Below are 25601 nucleotides of genomic sequence, written 5' to 3' on the forward strand. Positions count from 1 at the left end.
TATTGGCTCTCTCTAGTTAGTTCGTCAAAAAACAAGTGAAGAGTTCAACGGCTACAGAAAATGTAATCATAACATTATTTCTTGGCAATATTTTGGTAATACTCGTTGGCGTTGTCTCACTTCCGGTTTTTAATCTGCCCTTCAAGAAAATGGCCGACGGGCGAACGTGACTAGTGCGGGATGGTTCTCTAGCGGTTGCTCTGAGAACAGCAGCCCGGTGGGCGGGGTTTTCCTTGTAAGGCAGCTTCGCTCTCCGCTCTGCTGGTCCCTCGGTAGCTATGCCTGGTTGCTATGGAGACGCGCGCGTGCGCAGGGTGAAGGGAAGAGTCAGGGGGAGGTTGGCGACCATTTTGTTGAGCAACCTGACAGGATTTTCTACTGTTTCCTAGTAGCTGTTGGTGGGGGGTGTGAGGCTGAAGGCTGGCTGTCCAGTGAGGAGGAGGAGGTAATAATGTTTTCTTATTATCAGATTAGGGACAGATAAAGGGTTCTATCAATTGGCCTTTGTTAAAAGTAGGAATGGGCTCGGGCATGTTCGGGTTCCTAGTCCCCAACCACGCGTGCCCGATCCCGCCAGGACGCCGACACCGCACACCGCGGCTAATCACAGGCAGGGAGGCGCTGCACAGATCGGAAAATGTCTCAGTGGGTGTGCAGTGTCGGCTTCCTGGCGGCATCGGGCGCATGTGGTTTGGGACTGGGAACCCCGAACACGCCCGAGCTGATTGCACGTGCAGCACCATGGAGACTGCGGATCAAACAATAGGCCAAGATGGCAGCTTCCGTGGCTGTAAAGCAGGGTTGACAAATTTGCTTGGAATCTAGGAGCCAGCTAAAAAAGTTAGGAGCCAGAAAACGCACCCTGTCCCGACGAGCTCGCGCGCAGAAGCGAACACATACGTGAGCAGCGCCCGCATATGTAAACGGTGTTCAAACCACACATGTGAGGTATCGCCCGCAATTGGTAGAGCGAGAGCAATAATTCTAGCCCTAGACCTCCTCTGTAACTCAAAACATGCAACCTGTAGAGTTTTTTTAAACGTCGCCTATGAAGATTTTAAAGGGTAAAAGTTTGTCGGCATTCCACGAGCGGACGCAATTTTGAAGCGTGACATGTTGGGTATCAATTTACTCGGCGTAATATTATCTTTCATAATATTAACCACTTAAGCCCCGGACCAAAATGCTGCCTAAAGACCCAAGGTGTTTTTACAGTTCGGGACTGCGTCGCTTTAACAGACAATTGCGCGGTCGTGCGACGTGGCCCCCAAACAAAATTGGCGTCCTTTTTTCCCCACAAATAGAGCTTTCTTTTGGTGGTATTTGATCACCTCTGCGGTTTTTATTTTTTGCGCTATAAACAAAAATAAAGCGACAATTTTGAAAAAAATTCAATATTTTTTACTTTTTGTTATAATAAATATCCCCCAAAAACATATAAAAAAATATTTTTTTCCCTCAGTTTAGGCCGATACGTTTTTTTCGACCTATTTTTAGTAAAAAAAAATCGCAATAAGCGTTTATCGATTGGTTTGCGCAAAATTTATAGCGTTTACAAAATAGGGGATAGTTTTATTGCATTTTTATTAATTTTTTTTTTTTACTACTAATGGCGGCGATCAGCGATTTTTTTCGTGACTGCGACATTATGGCGGACACTTCGGACAATTTTGACACATTTTTGGGACCATTGTCATTTTCACAGCAAAAAATGCATTTAAATTGCATTCTTTATTGTGAAAATGACAGTTGCAGTTTGGGAGTTAACCACAGGGGGCGCTGTAGGAGTTAGGGTTCACCTAGTGTGTGTTTACAACTGTAGGGGGGTGTGGCTGTAGGTCTGACGTCATCGATTGTGTCTCCCCTATAAAGGGGATGACACGATCGATGCGCCGCCACAGTGAAGCACGGGGAAGCCGTTTTACACACGGCCCTCCCCGTTCTTCAGCTCCGGGGAGCGATCGCGACGGAGTGGCTATAAACAAATAGCTGCGCCGTCGTCCCGGATCGCTCCCTGAGGGAACCCGACCGCCGCATGTAGCGGGAGGGGGGGGGTCCCGATCGGACCCCCCACCCGCTAGAAGGCAAAGACGTACATGAACGCCCATGTGCCATACTGTGGACGTACATTTACATGCGGCGGTCGGGAAGTGGTTAAAAAAAATGGGGATAACTTTACTGTTGTCTTATTTTTTAATTTAAAAAAGTGTAATTTTTCCCCCAAAAAAGTGCGCTTGTAAGACCGCTGCGCAAATACGGCATGACAGAAAGTATTGCAATGATCGCCATTTTATTCTCCAGGGTGTTAGGATAAAAAATATATATAATGTTTGGGGGTTCTAATTAGAGGGAAGAAGATGGCAGTGAAAATAGTGAAAAATTACATTAGAATAGCTGTTTAACTTGTAATACCAATGGCCGCCACCAGATGGCGCCAGCTTACACATCTGGTGGTAATAACTTGTAATACCAACGGCTCACCACCAGATGGCACCAGCTCACAAAAAAAAAAAAAATTTTTTTTTTTGCCCCCCTTCCAAGCCAAGTCGCCAGGACCCTATTTCTAGTCGCCATGGCGACCTGGCGCCCGGGATTTGTCGAGCCCTGCTGTAAAGAATAGGAGGTTCCTCAATGTGACCCCACATCTCTCCATAAAGAGGACCTGTCACACACATTTCCTTTTACAAGGGATGTTTACATTCATTGTAATAGGAATAAATGTGTTAAAAAAAAAAAAAAAAAAAGATCTAAAGTGTAAAAAAAAAAAATAAGTAAAATAAAAATAAATGAAATAAAGAATGTGATAAGCTCTCCAAACAGCAGTGTGACCTACTACAATGCGTGTCCATAACAAACTCTCAAAACATAGAAATCAAAAGCATAACCATCAGTGCCCCTGATGTGTGATAAAACTATGCAGTAGTATAAATAAAAATAATAAAAAATAAAAATGTAAATGCCCTGTCCCCGGTAGCTCGCGCGCAGAAGCGAACGCACACACAAGTCCCGCCCACATATGTAAACGCCGTTCAAACCACACATGTGAGGTATCGCCGCATGCGTTAGAGTGCCAGCAACAATTCTCGCACAAGATCTCCTCTCTAAATCTAAACTGGTAATCTGTGAAAATTTTCAAAGCGTCGCCTATGGAGATTTTTAACCACTTCCCGACCTCCTCATGTAGATATACGTCAGCAGAATGGCACGGACAGGCACATGTACGTACCTGTACGTCCTCTGCTAGACGTGGGTGGGGGGGTCCGATCGGGACCCCCCCCCGTACATGCGGAGGTCGGGTCCGCTCGGGGAGCGATCCGGGACGACGGCGCGGCTATTTGTTTTTAGCCGCTCCGTCGCGATCGCTCCCCGGAGCTGAAGAACGGGGAGAGCCGTATGTAAACACGGCTTCCCCGTGCTTCACTGTGGCGGCTGCATCGATCGTGTCATCCCTTTTTTAGGGAGACTCGATCGATGACGTCATTCCTACAGCCACACCCCCCTACACTAGTAAACACACACACAGTGATCCCTAAATGTTACAGCGCCCCCAGTGTTTAACTCCCAAACTGCAACTGTCATTTTCACAATAAAGAATGCAATTTAAATGCATTTTTTGCTGTGAAAATGACAATGGTCCCAAAAATGTGTCAAAATTGTCCGAAGTGTCCGCCATAATGTCGCAGTCACGAAAAAAATCGCTGATCGCCGCCATTAGTAGTAAAAAAAAAAAAAAATGCAAAAAAACTATCCCCTATTTTGTAAACGCTATAAATTTTGCGCAAACCAACCGATAAACGGTTATTGCGTTTTTTTTACCAAAAATAGGTAGAAGAATACGTATCGGCCTAAACTGAGGAAAAAAAATGTATATATGTTTTTGGGGGATATTTATTATAGCAAAAAGTAAAAAATATTGCATTTTTTTTCAAAATTGTCGCTCTATTTTTGTTTATAGCGCAAAAAATTAAAACCGCAGAGGTGATCAAATACCACCAAAAGAAAGCTCTATTTGTGGGGAAAAAAAGACGCCAATTTTGTTTGGGAGCCACGTCGCACGACCGCGCAATTGTCTGTTAAAGCGATGCAGTCCCGAACTGTAAAAACCCCTTGGGTCTTTAGGCAGCAATATGGTCCGGGGCTTAAGTACCAAATTTTTTGCGCCATTCCATGAGAGTGCGCAATTTTAGAGCGTGACATGATAGGTATCTATTTACTCGGTGTAACATAATCTTTCATATTTTACAAAAAAATTGAGCCAACTTTACTGTTTTGTTATTTTTGAAATCATTTTTTTCCAAAAAAAAGGCGTTTGAAAAATTATTGCGCAAATACCGTGCAAGCTAAAATGTTGCAATGACCGTAGTTTTATTCCCTAGGGTGTCTGCTAAAAAAAAAACATATATAATGTTTGGGGGTTCTGAGTAATTTTCTAGCAAAAGAATGATGATTTGTACATGAAGGAGAAGAAGTGCCAGAATAGGCCCGGTATTGAAGTGGTTAAAATGTCCATAAACCACCACCAATTCTTCAATCCAAGTGAGTGATAATGGGCCAGATTCACAAAAGGGATACGACGGCGTTTCTCCTGATACGCCGTCGTATCTCTGTTTCTATCTATGCGACTGATTCATAGAATCAGTTACGCATAGATATCCCTAAGATCCGACAGGTGTAATAGTTTTACACTGTCGGATCTTAGGATGCAGTACCGCGGCCGCCGCTGGGGGGAGTTCGTGTCGTAAACCAGCGTCGGGTATGCAAATTAGGAGTTACGGCGGATCCCCGACAGATTTTCGCGTTCCCGTCGCAAAGTTAGTCGTCGTTTTAGGTGCCCTAACTTTAGTCAGCAAACGTATTGCTGTCTAAAGTATGGCCGTCGTTCCCGCGTCGAAATTTAAAATTTAACGTTGTTTGCGTAACACGTCCGGGAATATGGAAGTACGCTACGCGCGTCGCCGTTCGAAAAAATGACGTCACGGCGCGCAAAGCACGGAAACGGAGCATGCGCTTTAGGTCCGGCGCGGGAGCGCGCCTAATTTAAATGGCACACGCCCATTTGAATTGGCCCGCCTTGCGCCGGAGGCTGCCAGCGTAGTTTTCATCGCAAGTGCTTTGTGAATCCGGCACTTGCGATGAAAACTTGCGGCGGTGTAACGTATCTACGATACGTTACGCCGCCGCGATTCTACGTGAATCTGGCCCAATATTCCTTAGGGACTGGGTAAAATGGGTGTCATCTTTCACCACCACCAGGCAAAATAATCTACTCACCAGACCTACTTGACACCTATTATGGGTAGTCAAATTGAGCGTGGCTACCGATGGAAATGTATCGTCTGGTGAAGGACTGGTCCCGACACAATAGACTCCCCAACGAACGGCCATATGTCAAAGGAACAAGAAGGAGGAGCTCCTCATAGTGTAGTATTTAAAAGACTTTTATTCTATAGTGTGGAGTTGCCATAAAAATAATAGGCCCAATTCAAAACCACACAGGGACGCCGTTTGCGCTCCACCTGCATTCCAACTAGGGGAAGTGACGTGCCACGTATTGTACGACCCGACACGTTTCGTCAGCAGCATCTGACACCATCAGGAGTCCTTTTTAGCAGGGTCTGACTCTGTCAGGAGTCCAGTGTGCCCGGCTTTTAGGTATTTACTATAATTTTTCCAATAATAATAATATAATGTATATTGTTTTCTAAGGATTGTATTGCAAGCAAGATGAGCAGGAACAATTGAAAGACATGGACCTGCACAGGGGCATCATGATGGAAAACCAGACACCCCGTACCTCACCTGGTAAGACTTTCATTTCTTGAAGGGAAAAAGGAGAAGAATATAGATTAGTGGATCTCCAACCTTTGAGATCCGATCCCAGCATGCGCCGTTCGTAAAAAAAACGTCAATCACGTCAGGTCACGATTCATTAGCATAAAACACGCCCACCTCTTCACAATTTGAATAAGGCGCGCTTAGGCCGGCACATTTACGCTACGCCGCCGTAACTTAGGACGCAAGTGCTTTGTGAATACAGCACTTGCCTCTATGACTTACGGCGGCGTAGCATAAATACGATACACTACGCCTGCCTAACGTTAGGCTCAACTACCTGAATCCAGCTATTTATCTGCTCACTCAGCTGTGAAAAGAAAATATCAGTCTGCCAAGTTCTCAACAGGAAACATTGTAACTAATGCTTCCTTCTAAGATCAAAGGGATAAACTTCTGTGTGTGTAAAGAAAAAATCTGGGCAGTCTGCCAAGTTTGTAACAAGATGAAACATTGTAAATCATTTCCTTCTTAGAGCAAACTTCTGTGTGTAAGGCCAGGTTCACACTGGGTACGATTTCAGATGCGATTTCACATGTCAAATCACATCTCAAATCGGCGGCATTTGCCGGCAATGGCATCGTCCTAATCGGTGCGCCGCCGCATCTGCGGCGCTACACCGATTTCAAAAAGTAGTTCCTGTACTACTTTTGGCGATTTCGGGGCCGCAATTTACATTGACATCTGTGCAAAAACCTGCACAGATGTCTCTGAAATCGGGACTGCCAGCGAGAGTGAAATCGTGAGTGTGAACCTGGGGAAAATGCAGGAAGTTTAACCACTTAAAGTCCAAATCTTTTTCTGACATTTGTTTCTTAACCACTTAAGGCCTCCTGCACATTTACGTCAGCAGAATGGCACAGGCACGTACCTGTACGTCCCCTTTTAGTGCCCAGCCGTGGGTCGCGTGTGCGCCCACGACCCGGTCCGAAGCTCCGTGTCCCGCGATCGGTCACAGGAGCTGAAGAACAGGGAGAGCTGTGTGTAAACAAACCTTCCCCGTTCTTCACAGTGGCAGCTTCATTGATCGCGTGTTCCCTGATACATGGAAACACGATCAATGAGGTCACACGTCCAGCCCCGCCCCCTACAGTTGGAAACACATTCGAGGTCACACATAATCCCTACAGCGCCCCCTAGTGGTTAACTCCTAAACTGCAATTGTCATTTTCACAGTAAACAATGCATTTTTTGCTGTGAAAATGACAATGGTCCCAAAAATGTGTCAAAATTGTCCGATGTGTCCGCCATAATGTCGCAGTCACGAAAAAAAATCGCTGATCGCCGCCATTAGTAGTAAAAAAAAAAAATTAATAAAAATGCCATAAAACTATCCCCTATTTTGTAAACGCTATAAATTTTGCGCAAACCAATCGTTAATCGCTTATTGTGATTTGTTTTACCAAAAATATGTAGAAGAATACGTATCGGCCTAAACTGAGGAAAAAAAAAATTATATATTTTTTGGGGATATTTATTACAGCAAAAAGTTAAAAATATTGATTTTTTTTTTCAAAATTGTGGCTCTATTTTTGTTTATAGCGCAAAAAATAAAAACCGCAGAGGTGATCAAATACCACTAATAGAAAGCTCTATTTGTGGGAAAAAAAGGACGCCAATTTTGTTTGGGAGCCACGTCGCACGACCGCGCAATTGTCAGTTAAAGCGACGCAGTGCCGAATCGCAAAACTGGCCATGTCCTTTACCTGCATAAAGGTCCGGGTCCTAAGTGGTTAAAGCGGAGGTTCACCCTAATTTCTTTATCGTACATCACGGGACACAGAGCGGCATATTCATTACTATATGGGTTATATGGAGTACCTTCAGGTGATGGACACTGGCAATCTCAAACAGGAAATGCCCCTCCCTATATAACCCCCTCCCATAGGAGGAGTACCTCAGTTTTTACGCCAGTGTCTTAGGTGTTGGTCATGGTTTAGCTTGCCTCCGCATCCTTGGGATTAGGTGAGCTAACCGGTTCTGTCCAAAGGCCTCAGCGCTAAAGTGGTCAGTAACCGGACCCCAAACCCTTGGGGTATAGCCCATAATGCTTTTCTTTTTAGAGAGCTGGACCCTGGGCCCAGAACTTAGAAACCTTTGGGGGCCTAATGTTTCTGTTGCCAGAGTGCTATATGGGCCCAGGACAGTGGATCCTTCATAGGAACCCAGGGCCTGAAGGTCTAGACAGCCCCACGGAGATGGGGGAAGATTGGGCCTCTTGCTTGGCAAAGTCCTGCGGCATGGAGCAGGTAAGTGAGAGGAAACTTGCGGAACTTGGTTCTTAGCAGGTTTTTCTGGGGGGTCACAGGGGACATGCCTAAAGTTATGCGCTGCATCTGGCAAAGTAAGTCACATATCTTAATGATAGGATGGCTCTATGTGTTTTCCCCATAAGAGGTGACCTCCCTGGTAGTATTGAAAAGCATTGAGTGGGGCTGTGTGTGTATGTGTGTGTTCAGAGAGCTCTGCTTACCTGCAAGCCTCCAGGCGACGCTGCATGGTTCTTCCTCCTTAGCCTGGATGACAGGCAAACGCTGGCCTCCTCGTGGGCTCCCTTCCCCCCACCCCCCCCGTCGGCGGGCGCGCGCGCGCGTCCCCGTGTTATAGGCGCAATTTCGCGCCGTTAGCTGAGGGGGGAAGGGCGGGTCAGTTGGTTTAAGGAAGGGGCGGCCCTTCCTTTCGTTCCATCAGCTCAGTCTATGCTGGAACTGAGGAGGAAGAGACCAGAGCGGCAGCACGGGGCGCCGAGGACACACAGTGGCCAAAAAAGATATTACAGTCTTCATAAGACTGTCTTCAGCCTAGAAATAGGCTGTTCTTTTCTATCTCAGTAGTTCTTCTTGGCAATACTACTAAGGGGGACAGAATGTTTTTTCTTTCTTGGGTTTGAAAAAAAAAAAAAAAAAAAAAAAGGATCCATTAAAGGGAGAAAAGGCATTTTTATCCCCCAAACAGGTTTTTGGGCGATAATTGTTATAGATCCAAAACACCGATAAGTTAGCGGGCGTACCTCGGTATTGTACCATGGCATCCGGGTCAGAGGGTACAAGAGGTGGGGATTCCCCCAGAGAGTCTGAGGTCTCGGACAAAGTTATGCCGCTGCTTTCCCGAGAGGGAGCCTTGGGGCCATCGGGATCTGGGGCTGGAGCTGACTCGGGTCAGTCCAACCCTAGGGTGGTCACGGACGAGGTATTGTCCACCTCATTAAAGGAGATGGAAAAAAGAATGGAAAAAATGATAGCCATGGCTATGCGGGGCAGAAAACGGAATAGATCTCCGTCGCCCGAGCGTGGACCCTCAGAAGAGGAGGTCCTTTCCACAGGGGAATTGGACGACCTCTTGGACAAGGACCAAGTAGGTTCGGGGATCGAGGATCCGGATACAGGGGAGTCTGGAGCGGTCTCCCAAAGGGAGAGCTGGTGGGTTCAAGCCTTAACGGACTTGGTCCATAGTGCGTTCAACTTGCCAGTACCAGATCTCCAAGTATCGACTGTTCCAGCTTTGGGCTCACTAAGGGCGCCTCAAAACAACGCAGTTTTTCCGATCCATCCTCTGCTAGAGGAAGTTTTGTTCCAAGATTGGAGCAAGCCAGATAGAATCTTTTTACCACCTAAAAGATTCTCTGCCTTATATCCTATGGAAAATAAATTTTCCAAGAGATGGGCTACCCCTGCGGTGGACGCAGCCATCTCATGTGTTAACAAATCTTTAACATGCCCTGTAGAAAACATACAGGTGTTCAAGGATCCGGTTGATAAACGCTTGGAAGCACTACTTAAAAACTCCTTCACTACTGCAGGGGCAGTAGTGCAGCCAGCTGTGGCTGCGATTGGGGTTGCACAAGCATTATCGGATCAAACTAAGCAGATGCTTAAACTTATTCCTGCCCAGCAGGCAGAGGAATTTTCGGATGTCCCTAGGGCCATACGCTTTACGGTAGATGCGATTAAGGATTCTATCCAGCAAGCGTCACGTTTATCGTTATCCCTTATCCATATGAGAAGACTCTTATGGTTAAAGAGCTGGGAGGCCGAGCCCCCATGCAAGAAGCTCCTGGTAGGGTTCCCCTTCCATGGAGGACGACTCTTCGGAGAAGACCTGGATAAATACATTCAGACCATTTCAAGCGGAAAAAGTACTCTTTTGCCAACCAAGAAGAAGTTTCAGGGGCCTGCGTTTAAACGACAGTACTCCCCTGGGCAGGGGCCCTCTAATGCCAAACAGTATCGACGGCCTCCTGCGAGAACAAACTTTAGCCTCAGCAGCAAATCGCAGGGACAGGCTGCTAGAGGCAAGAAGCAGTGGTTTCGCAAACCAGCAAAACCAGCCCCCAAGCCCTTATGAAGGGGCGCCCCCACCCACGAAGGTGGGGGGAAGGCTGCGACTCTTTTCAGAGGTTTGGGAAGCCAGCATTCCCGACGAGTGGGTACGGTCTTCCGTGGCCACGGGCTACAAATTAGACTTCCTAAGGTTTCCTCCTCCTCATTTCCAGGAGTCAAGGATTCCAAACGATCCGGAGAAGGGAGCCGCATTAATGACGGCATTAAATCATCTACTCTCCCAGGAAGTAATAGTAGAGGTACCAGTCCTAGAACAAGGGCTGGGTTTCTACTCCAACCTATTCATCATCCCAAAGTCCAACGGAGATGTCAGGCCAATTTTGGACCTAAAGATGGTAAATGCATACCTAAAGGTCCGCTCATTTCGGATGGAATCCGTGCGGTCAGCAGCTGCCACACTCCAAAAGGACGACTTCATGGCGTCCATAGACATAAAGGATGCCTACCTTCATGTTCCAATTTATCAGCCACATCAAAGATATCTACGCTTTATGGTGGCTTCGCGTCATTTCCAATTCGTGGCGCTTCCCTTTGGGTAGGCTACGGCCCCTCGGGTGTTCACGAAGGTCCTAGCCCCAATCCTAGCCAAGCTAAGGATCCAAGGGGTCACGATCCTAGCGTACCTGGACGACCTCCTAGTCATAGATCACTCGTCTCCTGGCTTGGAACGAGCAGTGGCCCTCACGGTCCAATACCTCGAGAGGTTCGGCTGGGTCCTAAATCGAGAAAAGTCTGCATTCCAGCCCACAAGGCAGTTGGAATATCTCGGCATGAGGTTAGACACAGAACAACAAAGGGTGTTTCTACCTCTGATGAAAGTCAAAGCCGTGAAGGAATTAATCCTACTGGTTCTAAGCAAAAAGGAACCGACTATTCGCCTATGTATGCGGTTACTAGGCAAGATGGTGGCCACATTCGAGGCGGTACCGTACGCCCAGAGCCACACTCGCATCCTGCAGGCAGCCATCCTGTCAGCATGGAGCAGGAGGCCACAGGCCTTGGATATCCCTTTGCCGCTCTCATCAAGAGTCCGACAAAGTCTGTGTTGGTGGTTAGACCCTCAGAATCTAGTGAAGGGGAAGTCTTTCAGCCCAGTGGCTTGAAAGATAGTAACCACAGACGCCAGCCTGACGGGCTGGGGAGCAATTTTGGATGGTTGCACTCGCCAGGGTACTTGGGCAAAGCCAGAGAGGCAGTTGCCCATCAACATCTTGGAGCTCAGAGCTGCTCGACTAGCCCTCAGGGCTTGGACGTCCAAATTGCAGGGGTTCCCGGTGAGAATTCAATCAGACAATGCCACGGCCGTGGCATACATAAATCACCAAGGGGGAACCAAGAGTCAAGCCGCTCAGAGAGAGGTGAGCTTGATTCTCCTATGGGCAGAGGCTCATGTGCCCTGCATATCGGCAATATTCATTCCAGGAGTGGACAACCTTCAGGCGGACTTCTTAAGTCGCCAGACTCTGTTGCCGGGGGAATGGTCTCTACATCCACAAATCTTTCAAGCACTCTGCCAAAGATGGGGAGTGCCGGACGTGGATGTCATGGCATCGAGACTCAACAAAAAGCTAGACAGGTTCATATCCCGCTCAAGGGATCCGATGGCCTGCGGAACCGATGCGCTGGTTTGCCCTTGGCATCAGTTCAAACTTCTTTATGCTTTTCCCCCGCTCCAGTTACTACCCCGCCTGCTGCGCAGGATCAGGGTGGAGCACATACCAGTCATCCTGGTAGCTCCAGCATGGCCCAGAAGGGCATGGTATTCACTAATCCTAAAGATGGTAGTGGGAGACCCTTGGACTCTTCCTCTACGGCCAGACCTGCTATCGCAAGGTCCGATCCTCCACCCTGCCTTACGGCATCTAAATTTGACGGCCTGGAAGCTGAATCCCTGATTCTCAGGGGTAGAGGTCTGTCTCAGAAAGTAATCTCTACCCTAATCAGAGCCAGGAAACCGGTCTCTAGGGTGATTTACTACAGGGTCTGGAAGGCCTATGTAGGCTGGTGTGAGTCCAAGCTATGGCTTTCTCGCAAGTTTACCATCGATAGAGTATTAAGTTTTCTCCAGCTAGGAGTGGATAAAGGACTGGCATTAAGCACAATCAAAGGACAGATTTCAGCTTTGTCAGTATGGTTTCAGCGGCCGCTGGCCACCCACTCGCTAGTTAAGACCTTCCTTCAAGGGGTCTTACGTATTAATCCTCCAGTTAAATCCCCGCTTTGTCCGTGGGATTTAAATCTTGTTCTGTCAAGTTTACAGAAACAACCTTTTGAGCCGTTGGCTGAAATTCCTTTGGTTTTACTGACAAGGAAGTTAGTATTTTTGGTCGCCATAGTTTCCGCCAGAAGAGTATCGGAACTGGCAGCCTTATCCTGTAAGGAACCATATCTTATTTTACATAAGGACAAGGTCGTTCTCCGCCCTCATCCTTCCTTCCTACCGAAGGTTATATCCAGTTTTCATCTAAACCAGGATTTGGTATTACCATCCTTCTTTCCTAAACCTACTTCCAGAAAGGAAGGGTTGCTGCATACCTTGGATATTGTCAGGGCCATGAAGGCCTATCTTAAAGCTACAGAGAAGATCCGGAAAACAGATGTGTTGTTCATTTTACCGGATGGGCCCAAGAAGGGGCAGGCAGCTGCAAAATCCACCATCTCAAGGTGGATTAGGCAGTTAATCACTCAGGCCTACGGCTTGAAGGGGTTGCCTCCTCCGTTATCATTAAAGGCTCATTCTACTAGGGCCATGGGCGCCTCCTGGGCAGCACACCACCAGATCTCTATGGCTCAAGTTTGCAAGGCGGCAACCTGGTCTTCTGTCCACACGTTTACAAAGTTCTACCAGTTGGACGTAAGAAGGAATACTGATACAGCCTTTGGGCAGGCAGTGCTGCAGGCTGCAGTTTGAGACCCTCGGATTCCGGGGGCTCCCCTTTTTGAGTTAAATTTAAAATTTAAATTTATTTTTCTCAACTAAGTTGGATTTATTATGATTTGAGTATATCTCTAAATTAAATCCTTTTGTCTTGGAGATGTTCTCCCTCCCCTCATTGTAAGCATTGCTTTGGGACATCCCATATAGTAATGAATATGCTGCTCTGTGTCCCGTGATGTACGAGAAAGAAAAAGAGATTTTTAATACAGCTTACCTGTAAAATCTTTTTCTTGGAGTACATCACGGGACACAGAGCTCCCACCCCTCTTATGGGGACCATTTTGGGAGGCATACTGCTTGCTACAAAACTGAGGTACTCCTCCTATGGGAGGGGGTTATATAGGGAGGGGCACTTCCTGTTTGAGATTGCCAGTGTCCATCACCTGAAGGTACTCCATATAACCCACATAGTAATGAATATGCTGCTCTGTGTCCCGTGATGTACTCCAAGAAAAAGATTTTACAGGTAAGCTGTATTAAAAATCTCTTTTTTTAACATTACTTTATCCACATCCTTGCAACATTTACATACACATATGCCTAACCTTTTTTTTTTTTCTGCGGCTCTAATTACCTTGAATCAGCTGTCTGCATTAGGACTTCCGGGTTTTCCTCCCGCGGGAGTAGGCGTATACTTTGCTTTCCCTGGCGGCGCTATGTATGCTGGGAGGTCTCCGCAATGTCTCCTGGGAGCAAAGTGTCATGCTTCCTAGGAGACAAAGCGCAGCACCGTCCAGCGAAATGTCTCGAGACACCGCTACCCTGAAGTCTGTGCTTGTGGGCTTCAGTATGCCCACAAGCAAAATGGCAAATCCAAGGATCAGTTATAAGTGTTTCTTTTAAACGAAAACGGACGGGGGATGATTTTAATAGCCAGACGAGTGAGTACTAAATTGTTATTTGAAACCACATTGAATGGGCTTAAAAATAAAAAAGATGGACCGCGGAACCTCCGCTTTAAGTTAAAATCAATGACCCAGATTCAGATACATTTTCGTATCTTTTGGCGGGCGTAACGTATCTCAGATACATTACGCCGCCGTAACTTAGGGCGCAAGTTCCGGATTAAGAAAGAACTTGCGCCCTAAGTTAAGGCGGCGTAGCGTATGTGGTCCGGCGTAAGCCCGCGGAATTCAAATTATCCATGCAGTGGGCGTGTTGTGTGGTAATGAAGGCTGACCCCACGTAAATTACGTTTTTGACTAACGGCGCATGCGCCAACCGTGAACGTATCCCAGTGCGCATGCTCCAAATTACGCCGCAAATAGGCAATGCTTTCGACGTGAACGTAACTTACGTACATCCCTATTCGCGAACGACTTGCGTAATCGACGGAAAATTTGACGCTGGCCCGACGTTCATACTTAACATAGGATACGCCTCATATAGCAGGGGTAACTTTACGCTGGAAAAAGCCTTACGTAAACGACGTAAAGAAAAGCGCCGTACGTACGTTTCTGAATGGGCGTATCTACCTAATTTGCATATGCCTCGCGTAAATCTACCGAAGCGCCACCTATCGGCCAGCGTAAATATGCAGCCTAAGATACGACGGTGTAAGAGACTTACGCCGGTCGGATCTCAGGGAAATCTATGCGTAACTGATTCTAAGAATCAGGCGCATAGATACGACGCTGCAACTCAGAGTTACGACGGCGTATCCGGAGATACGCCGTCGTAACTCGTATCTGAATCCGGGCCAATATTTTTTTGCTAGAAAATTACTTGGACCCCCCAAACATGTATATTTTAGCAGAGACCCTAGGGAATAAAATGGCAATTGCTGCACTATTTTACGTCACACTGTATTTGCCCAGCGGTCTTTCATATGCATTTTTTTGGAGAAAAAATACATTTCAATTAATAAAAAAAAAAAAAGGAAACAGTAAAGTTAGCCCAATTTTTTTGTTTTAATGTGAAAGATGTTACGCCGTGAGAATCATGATCTATTTTCTAAGCAAAAAAATTGTGATTCTCATTTTAGCCAGAATCCTGCAGCTCTACTGTCAAGCCACATACTGGCAATATAAGGGCAGTGGCCCAGCACAACACCACAGCCTGGCTGTTTAAAAACACTGAAAAATAAACACATTCTCTGATATAAAGACATAGAAACAATGTATTCAGTCAGTGTGTGTTTCCTACAGATGGATCCAGTAATGGGAACCCACCAGAGAGATGTCCCCGTCCTCTGTATTCCCGGCTAACAGTGGGGCCCAAACTGTAGGGTGGTGCACATTATTGTAAAGGAGAGAGCAGTACGGAGGCTCCACCTAGATCCCCCATCATCTGATAAACACATAGAAACAATGTATTCAGTCAGTGTGTGTGTTTCCTACAGATGGATCCAGTGATGGGAACCCACCAAAGAGATGTCCCCGTCCTCTGTATTCCCGGGACTTGAAACTGGAAAATAACAAGATTCCAGAGGATGATCAGGTATCTAGAATTAAGGATCTGTACTAAGGCCTGGTTCACACCTATGCATGTTTTAGTGCGTTTTAAGGTTTGAAGAAACACGCTACAGTCCATTTAACATGGTTTCCTATGGGCCATGTTCACATCTGTGCATTTTATGGAAAGGACAGGGACCAGTAGGTTGTGTTTTTGGTTCCAAAGACTTTAACCACTTAACCCCCGGACCATATTGCTGGTCAAAGACCAGAGCACTTTTTGCGATTCAGCACTGCGTCGCTTTAACTGATGTGCGACGTGGCTCCCAAACAAAATTGGCGTCCTTTTTTCCCCTCAAATAGAGCTTTCTTTTGGTGGTATTTGATCACCTCTGCGGTTTTTATTTTTTGCGCTATAAACAAAAATAGAGCGACAATTTTGAAAAAATATAATATTTTTTTAATTTTTGCTATAATAAATATTCCCCATAAATATATAAAAAAAACATGTTTTTTCCTCAGTTTAGGCCGATACGTATTCTTCTACCTATTTTTCGTAAAAAAAAAAAAAAATCGCATTAAGCGTTTTCTAATTGGTTTGCGCAAAAGTTATAGCGTTTACAAAATAGGGGGTATTTTTATGGCATTTTTATTAATATTTTTTTTTTACTAGTAATGATCAGCGATTTTTTTTTTCCGGTACTGTGACATTATGGCGGACACTTTTGGCACATTTTTGGGACCATTGGCATTTTTACAGCAATCAGTGCTATAAAAATGCATTGGATTACTATAAAAATGCCACTGGCAGTGAAGGGGTTAACACTAGGGGGCGGGGAAGGGGTTAAATAATGTTCCCTGGGTGTGTTCTAACTGTAGGGGGGGTGGACTGACATGGGGAAATGACTGATCTTCTGTTCATACATTGCATGAACAGAAGATCAGCATTTCTCCCCCTGACAGGACCGGGAGCTGTGTGTTTATACACACACAGCTCCCGGTCCCCGCTCTGTAACGAGCGATAGCGTGTGCCCGGCGGCGATCGCGCCCACCGGGCACGCACACAGGAGTCGGGGGAGAGCGGGGGGCGCGCACGCACCCCTAGTGGTCTGCGCGCGAGCCGATGTATAGCTACATGCTCTCGCGCAGGGGAGCCGACCTGCCGCCGTAAAACGACGGCGGCTGGTCGGCAACCAGTTAATGGATCAAAACGTGTATTGAAAAATGAAAAATGCACCTGGAATATGCATCAACCCCAACCTGCATAGGTGTGAACCAGGCCTAAAGGTGATCATTCTTGTTGATCAGACACCAATGAAATATGTTATTTTATTTTAGGATCAAGAGCTTATTGTCATTAAAGTGGAAAATGAAGAGCCATATTTGATGGGAGATGAGCGGTGTAAGGAGGAGGAAACCCCTTCAGAGATCAATACAGGTGAGTAATAAACGCTAAATCCAGAGAAGAGTCCCAGATCCTCCTTGTTCAATCACTACAACAATCTCTTATTTTTTAAAGGCACCCCAAACCTGCAAAAACGCACTTGACTCGGTGCCAAAAAAAAGCTACTTTATTGCCAAACGCGTTGCGTCCCTCAGGTGTGAATGCAATCTCAATCCAGAGAAGAGCCCCAGATCCTCCTTGTTCAGTAACTACAACAATCTCTTCTTCTCCCCCCTCCTCTGTCAGTAGACAGTAATGGGGAGACAGTATGTGCCCAGTGGGGGAGTCAGGAGCCATCAGCCTCTATTAGACTCCGGCTCTCCTCCTCACATCATGTCATTGTGTGTTACCAGCCAAGAGACGTGACCAGTCCCCCCCCCCCCCCCCCACACACACTCTCTGGGGTCTCTCATACATCTCGGTACAGGGGGCTTCACTCTCATCTCTGTTCACAGACCCCGGAGAGATTCAGAGGGACATTAAAGCTGAGGAGGAGGAAGAAGGACCTGTGAAGGTTAAAGAGGAGAACATTTCTACTGAGATTAACACAGGTGGGCAAAAAGTACCACATGCAAAAAAAAAAAACATTTAAAGATTCCACTTGAATTTGGTGCATGCTGAGACACTTTTTAGATTGCATGTGGAGACACTTTCACAAAATCAGTCTCTCTGTATGCCAAAAGAGGGTTGGTCTTAATTAGCTACACTTTGGTAAGATATGAACTGTTGGTATTTTATTTTTAATTTGATGCATTCATTGCACCACAATGTAAAAGTGGCGCATTTTAGAACTAAATTTGGTCCACAGGTCGCTGTCATAACCAAAGTGTTGCGTATTCTTCATGAATTTGGCACAATACCCTAGCAAGAGGGATTAACACCAGAAATGTGTCGCAGCAGCTTTATTGAATTTCCCCCGCTGTATTTAGAGGTCCAGAATGCATGCCAGTACAGGGAGCTTTACTTTTATATTTATTCATAGAACCAAAAACACCAGAGCCACTCAGAAAGAAATCACAGTTGAGAAAACAGAAGAAAGACGTGTAGGGATTAAAGGGAAGGAACTTTTTATCAGCCAGGGTGACACCTAGCACCCTGGCATGTGGGGCAGTAGTGTATTTAGGTTTTGTGCTGCCCTAGGCCTGTCTAAACTTGTGCACCCCCTAATTTAAATATGACCCACCCCTTTCTGTCAAGGAGGCCACACCCCTCTCTGTTTAAGACCCACCCTGAAATATTTGCGTGGGGAGACTACTTCTGATGTCTAAAGTCCTACTTTAGGCACAAATTTCTGATAATTTTATGGAGAGAACTAAGAAGATATAACCATGCCAATGGTGCAGCACAAAACATATAGCACAGTGAGGAAGGTTTGTGGTCCAGGTTGATAGGACAGTCAAAATTAGAAGCAGCACCCCCCCCCCCCCCCACAGTTGGGGAATGCCAGCCGCCCACATACTGGAAGCAGTGCGGCCGTTTTATGGGGGCGCTAGACTAATCAGCCTAGTCCGCCCCAAAAGACAGGCGCTACACTAACAGTGTAGCGCAAGCCGGCATGAACTCTTTCCGTGCTGCCATAGGCCTGGGCCTTGTTGCCTAGGCCAGAATACAGCGTTGATGTGGGGAGGGAACTATAGTTTCTGTTGATTTCAATGGTAATGTCGTGATTGGGGGATCAAGGAGGGGGAACCATTACATTTTTAGAAAGATCATATCATATTGTGTTACCAGCCAATAGACATGACCAGTCTCCCCCCTCCCCCCACACTCTCTGGGGTCTCTCATACATCTCAGTACAGGGGGCTTCACTCTCTTCTTTATTCACAGACCCCGGAGACACCAGAGAAACCCAGAGAGATATCAAAGCTGAGGAGGAGGAAAGAGGATATCTGGAGATTAAAGAGGAGGAAGTTCACATAGAGATCAGCACAAGTGAGTAATATAAACACTAAATGCAGAATAGGGTCACTTATTCTTCCTGCAGTCTCTTATGAATTGATAAAGGAGAAAAGTTGTGGTACAGGAGATGCAAAGCTGGATCCTCTGGAAAAAGAGGAACCTGACCCATAGTTTGGATTTTTCAACTTTGCTGTTAAATGCCATAGAGGTTAATTCAGTCTCCTCCGCATCTCCGTAGATCTCAATTCAATCTTCTCTGCATCTCTGTAGAGATCAATTGAGTCTTCTTCATGCATCTCCTTAGATGTCAATTCAGGCATCATTCAGATATCGCCACTAAAATCCGAGGCCGTCATATGACGTTCGGCGGTATGGAAGTTTGTTAATGGAACAAGCTGAAGTTGGAAGCCAATTGGCTACAATGCATAGATGCACCAAATTTTGCACTTTCCAGTTTTAGTAAATCAACTCCATGATCTTGCATATTTCTTGCTGGGTACATACAAGATCTTTTAACAAGGATTGCTGCACAATACAATTTGGGAAATATCCATATCATACAGTGCTATTGTAATAATAAGCGCTATTGTAATAAAGGTGAGTTAGCCCATGAGCCCCAAATTGTATCAAACTTCTGTTGGGAGCCCCTGTTGGGGTAGGCAAGATGAGGGCTGAGTTAAGCCAGGCATAGATGGTTCGAATCTCGGCTGGTCCCTGCTGATCTGGCTGCGATCCGAACCATCTATGGCTGACTTAACATGGCCCTCCATCTATATCAATTTGCCCATCTATGGACAAGCTGATTGTACACAAGTTGATCCTTCGCTAACCACTATCAATAATTGCTGTGTTCTCCCGGGAAGGACCGCTCCTCCCACCAGGAGAACACAACAGCTCCAAGGGAGGGATTCCCACATCGATATTGACTCTGTTGATAGAGTAATCAATCAATTTTTGTCAGGAAAGAAAACCGTATAATCAATTGCCTGCCTTAATCAGGGTTCTCCATTCAGTTAGTGAGGGGGCAGTTTCGATGCAAGAAGAATGGATTTTGTTGGCATAGAAGCTAGGGTTGTCCCGATACCACTTTTTTAGGACTGAGTACAAGTACCGAAACTTTTTTTCAAGTACTCGCCGATACCGAATACCGATACTTTTTTTTTTAAATGTGTCCTCAAATGCAGCCATGTCCCCCCACAAATGCAGCCATGTCCCCCCCATATATGCAGCCATGTCCCCCCCATATATGCAGCCATGTCCCCCCCATATCCAGCCATGTCCCCCCCATATATGCAGCCATGTCCCCCCCCCATATATGCAGCCATGTCCCCCCCCCATATATGCAGCCATGTCCCCCCCCCCATATATGCAGCCATGTCCCCCCCATATATGCAGCCATGCCCCCCCCATATATGCAGCCATGTCCCCCCCCATATATGCAGCCATGTCCCCCTTACCTACATGCTGCCGCGCCGCCGCTTGGTTAATACGGGCGGGGAACATTACAGCTTTCATTTGAATAGCTGTAGTGTTTCGCGCCGCTCTGCGTATAGACACTCCCCCTTGCTCGGGATTGGACAGTTCACCCGAGCAAGGGGGAGTGTCTATACGCGGCGCGGCAGGAAACACTACAGCTATTTAAATGAAAGCTGTAATGTTCCCCGCCCGTATTAACCAAGTGGCGGCGGCAGCGGGGATGCGGCGTGGCGGCGGCAGCGGGGGGGGCGAGTATCGGATGAGGCATCGGGGGCATTTGCGGGAGTACAAGTACTCCCTCAAATACTCGGAATCGGTCCGGATACCGATACTAGTATCGGTACAACCCTAATAGAAGCACATTGCTCTTAATAATTTTTTGAACTGGGAAGGGAGTGGTGGGTCTTTCACCAACACCAGTAGGCTTTATCATTCTTATTTACCTTAATTTCTCTTTTGTTCATAGACGGACACAGCATCCTTTGACCTTAGGGTTATGCTTCTTCCTACCAGGAGTCTCCTAGTGAAAGCGGATATAACCCTAATGTCAAAGAATGCTGTGTCCGTCTATGAACTCAGAGAAATGGATTTTACGGTGAGTACAAAAATCCTATTTTCTCTTTCGTTCATAGACGGACACAGCATTCTTTGACATTAGGGTTATATCTGCTTTCACTAGGAGACTCCTGGTAGGAAGAAGCATAACCCTAAGGTCAAAGGATGCTGTGTTCGTCTATGAACTCAGAGAAATGGATTTTACGGTGAGTACAAAAATCCTTTTTTTTTTATTCCTTCCAGATGGAAGATACAGAAGATATAACATGGAAGAACATCTTGTTAACTTCCCAGATGGTGATTTACAAGATGACGACATTACATCAGTTTCTTCAGGAGAAAACCTAATTTTCCCAAATCAACTTTCAGTATCTGAAAGGAACTTGCCAGGTGACTTACCCAATGAGATTCCACAATCTTTTGCGCAGAAAGAAAAACGTATTTCACAGCAGACAGGTCAAAAAGTGGTTAAACCATATTCATGTTCACAATGTGGGAAATGTTTTTCCCAAAGAGGTTATCTCATCTCCCATCAGATCAGTCATACCGGAGAGAAGCCATTTTCCTGTACGGAATGTGGGAAATGTTTTACCTTCAGATCCAGCCTGTTTGTACATCAGAGAACTCACAAAGGAGTGAAACCTTATTCCTGTCCGGAATGTGGGAAATGTTTCACTCGGAGATCTGGTCTTATCGAACATCAGAGAATTCACAGCGGTGAAAAGCCATATTCATGCTCTGAATGTGGGAAATGTTTTTCTCAGAAGCAACACCTTATTGCGCACCGGAGAACCCACTCGGCCGAGAAACCCTTTTCGTGTTTGGAATGCGGGAAATGTTTTTCGCACAGGTCGCGTCTGATCTCTCACCAGGCCACTCATACGGGGGAGAAGCCGTATTCATGTGTGGAATGTGGAAAATGTTTTTCTTTTAAGCATCTACTTCTTCTTCACCAGAGAGCTCATGCGGGAGAGAAGCCGTTCTCCTGTTCGGAGTGTGGAAAATCCTTTTCTCAAAAAGGAGATCTTACCTACCATCAAATGATTCATACGGGGGAGAAGCCTTATTCGTGCTCAGAATGTGGAAAATGTTTTGCTAAAAGGTCCCATCTTGCTAGTCACCAGAGAACTCACACTGGGGTGAAGCCATTTTCATGTTCGGAGTGTGGGAAATGTTTTGCTAAAAGGTCCTATCTCACCGTACATGAGACAACTCACACAGGGGTGAAGCCATTCTCCTGTTCTGTATGTGGCGAAAGTTTCTTTTTAAATTCATCTCTTACTAGACATGAAAGAATTCATTCGGGGGTTAAGCCACACGCATGTTCAGAATGCGGGAAATGTTTTACGGAAAGATCTAGTCTTATTGTTCATCAGCGAACTCACACAGACGTGAAGCCGTATTCGTGCTCCGATTGCGGGAAACGCTTCACTCGGAAAACCGGTCTGATCGAACATCAAAGAACTCACAGCGGCGAGAAGCCGTATTCGTGTTCCGAATGTCGAAAATGCTTTGCTACCAGATCGTATCTTACTAAACATGAAAAAGCTCACTCGGGGGTGAAGCCATTTTCCTGCTCGGAGTGCGGTAAAAGTTTTCACTTTAAAGCAGATCTTAACAAACACAAAAAAGTTCATACGGGGGAACTCAAAAAATCCCAAAACATTCACAGAGGGGAAGTTGCTCATCTGAAACCTTGCTGCATCTCAAATGGTTCACACAGGTGTGTTCCTGACTTGGTGATCTGAGCGGGGGGAAAGGTTTTACGAAGAGATCAAGTTTGACTGCACTTTATCAAGTCCTCACTGGAACTAAGGCTCGGTTCACACTGTTGCAACCCCAAAGCCCTGTAACTTCAACATGACTTCAGTGCGACTTTGATGTTTTGCAACTTTGGCTTAGGCCAATCGTAACAATGCAAGAGATCTAAATGGCGCTGGAGGAGTTAAAGCAGAGGTTCACCCTCAAAATGAACTTTCCAGCATCCTTAAAGCGGAAGTAAACCCATCAATTTAACAGTTTGAAATAAGGGATAGTTTTATTGCATTTTTATAAAAAAAAAAATTTTTACTACTAATGGCGGCGATCAGCGATTTTTTTCGTGACTGCGACATTATGGCGGACACTTCGGACAATTTTGACACACTTTTTGGACCATTGTCATTTTCACAGCAAAAAATGCATTTAAATTGCATTGTTTATTGTGAAAATAACAGTGGGAGTTAACCACAAGGGGGCGCTGAAGGAGTTATGTTTCACCTAGTGTGTGTTTACAACTGTAGGGGGGTGTGGCTGTAGGTCTGACGTCATCGATTGTGTCTCCCTATAAAAGGGATGACACATTCGATGACGCCGCCACAGTGAAGCACGGGCGTTTCTAAGCAAAGAGGAGTTGATTGACGGCTGCTAAGGCGCGTCTTGTAAAGCAATGGTGAATTTGCGCTTCCCTAGAAAAATGTGCTATGATAAAACAAAGAACAAGAAAAGGTGATAATAAAGGAATATAATTAGGTTGGGCAGGGCAACACCTGCTAATTGGCTTTAACTTATTCAGTGAAGAGGATGTGAATTTATGTATAAGAACATAAGTGTGTATGTATAAAGAAAACTTGGTAGGTATTGGGACAGAGAAAAACTCTGAGTGGGTGCTGCAGACTAAGTATTGCTGGAATAAACAGTAATAGAACAAGTGATAATAAGTGACAAATAGTGTATAGCGCAACCCCCAAAAAAAAATTAAATTAATAATTTTTGTGAGCATAAGGTGAAATATCAACTGAAAATTTAAAAAACGGACAAACTGATACACTGTATCCACTAGCAATCAGTCAGAAGGATAGTAATTCTCAGATGTAATTTTCAGCTGTGATGAACATGTGGTACACTGATCTGGATGAAGGCACTATGTCATTGGCTTGGCAAACAGTGAAGTAAACCTTTTTACACACAGACCAATGTATCAACCTGAGAGACAATCATAGGGTTAACAGTTAAATCTAAATGAAAGCGCTGTGTCACTGGTTCAGCAGACAGTGTGTTAGAAGAGCTTTCATACACAGATCAATGTATCAACCTGGGAGACAGTTATAAGGTGGAAAAATTCTTGAATGAAATAATCATATGGTCCACTGAAAGCGCTGAGTCAATGATTCAGCAATGTTTCACAAACTGATCAAAGTATCAAACTAGAAGAAAAACACAGGGCTATCAGTTCTCAATTGAAATGAAACACATATTCCCCTGATCTGTATAAGAGCGCTGAGTCACTGGTGTAGCAGATATGGTAACTAAATTATCCACTTAAGGAAACAGTGTATCAACTGGAAAGTAAAATAAACACAAGGCTGACAGTTCTCAAAGGGAAGGAGGATAGTCCGCTGGTCTAATTAGGAGTGCTGAATCGTTGACTGGCAAACAAAGTGAATGAATCTTCTAAGCGGAAAAACAATGTGTCAGCTGAAACTCAATCACAGAGCTGGCGATTCTCATAGACCATAGGTTCAAACAGTAAATTCACTGGATCATTTGGCAGAAAATATGGATGAATCTTCCACACAGTAGTACTTCAGCATACAGGAAATAATAATTGAAAAGTGAGCAAGGTGGCTCCTTACCACAAAAGTTGGATCTCTAACCAGAGATCATTAAAGCATATGGTAAGGATTCCTTATGACCGGAGGCGTGCAGGAGAGGAGGATCCGTCTTCACAGGTTTCCAGAGGACACTCACGATCAGCTCAGCTCCACTCAATTACAAATCTCCCGGATATGGCATAGTCAGCAAATGTAATTAGAGGAAAGAAATAGGCTTCATAGCGTATTAAGTTTTGACAAGTTCATAGAAACCTCTTTATTAAAAAATGTTGTGGTGGACATCAAGGGTTCAGCAACCACATTTCCATAGAAACAACAAATTAAAAAGAGGATATAAAATATCTGTCCGAGACAGAAACTCTTTGTAGCATTCGGTAATTACCGACCTGCTACGTAGTGGCTGTGTCTGATAATTGCTTCAATCCAACGCTGCGTTTCACCTCAAAAATGGCTTCGACAGGGAAAGGAGGCGCGTCTTGGCCTCTGTTTAATCTTCAACTGCCATGATGCTGCACATGTGATCAGTTATGACACCAGCCATTGGATGGTTTGACAGTTTGGTTGAGAGCACAACCAATGTGACAGTTAGCATTCCCAGCATGCCAGGAATGTAACTGCTTTTTTGTAAACGCTATAAATTTTGCGCAAACCAACCGATAAACGCTTATTGCGATATTTTTTTACCAAAAATAGGTAGAAGAATACGTATCGGCCTAAACTCAGGAAAAAAATTTTTTTTTATATATTTTTGGGGGATATTTATTATAGGAAAAAGTAAAAAATATTGCATTGTTTTCAAAACTGTCGCTCTATTTTTGTTTATAGCGCAACAAATAAAAACCGCAGAGGTGATCAAATACCACCAAAAGAAAGCTCTATTTGTGGGAAAAAAAGGACGTCAATTTTGTTTGGGAGCCACGTCGCACGACCGCGCAATTGTCTGTTAAAGCGACGCAGTGCCGAATCGCAAAACCTGGCCTAGGCCTTTTAGCTGCCTAAAGGTCCGGGGCTTAAGTGGTTAATGATGTGACTGTTACATTTCTGTCAAGTGGTGGGAATGTAACTTTTTTTTAACTGTTAAATCAATGGGTTAGGTTCCGCTTTAAGATTACTTTAGCTTGAAATTCCACT

The 25601-nt window shown here is 45.4% G+C and overlaps 1 protein-coding gene across 2 annotated transcripts; it reads left to right on the plus strand.

Annotated features, from left to right (window-relative positions):
* Positions 1-273: 273 nt before the first annotated feature.
* On the plus strand, positions 274-22897 carry LOC120909862 (gastrula zinc finger protein XlCGF26.1-like). 2 transcript variants are annotated; one of them, XM_040321608.1, is made up of 7 exons: positions 274-446; positions 5705-5802; positions 15452-15549; positions 16842-16941; positions 17403-17498; positions 18775-18879; positions 21121-22897. In XM_040321608.1, exons 2-7 carry the CDS (start codon positions 5748-5750, stop codon positions 22623-22625), a joined length of 1959 nt encoding a protein of 652 aa, XP_040177542.1. In that variant the 5' UTR covers positions 274-446; positions 5705-5747; the 3' UTR covers positions 22626-22897. The 2 variants fall into 2 exon arrangements, with proteins under 2 accessions (XP_040177542.1, XP_040177543.1); XM_040321609.1 differs by lacking the exons at positions 15452-15549; positions 16842-16941 and having other exon boundaries at positions 275-446.
* The last annotated feature ends 2704 nt before the right edge of the window (positions 22898-25601 follow it).

This window comes from Rana temporaria, chromosome 8 (genome assembly GCF_905171775.1).
Source record: "Rana temporaria chromosome 8, aRanTem1.1, whole genome shotgun sequence".
In the NCBI taxonomy this organism is placed as follows: Eukaryota; Metazoa; Chordata; class Amphibia; order Anura; family Ranidae; genus Rana; species Rana temporaria.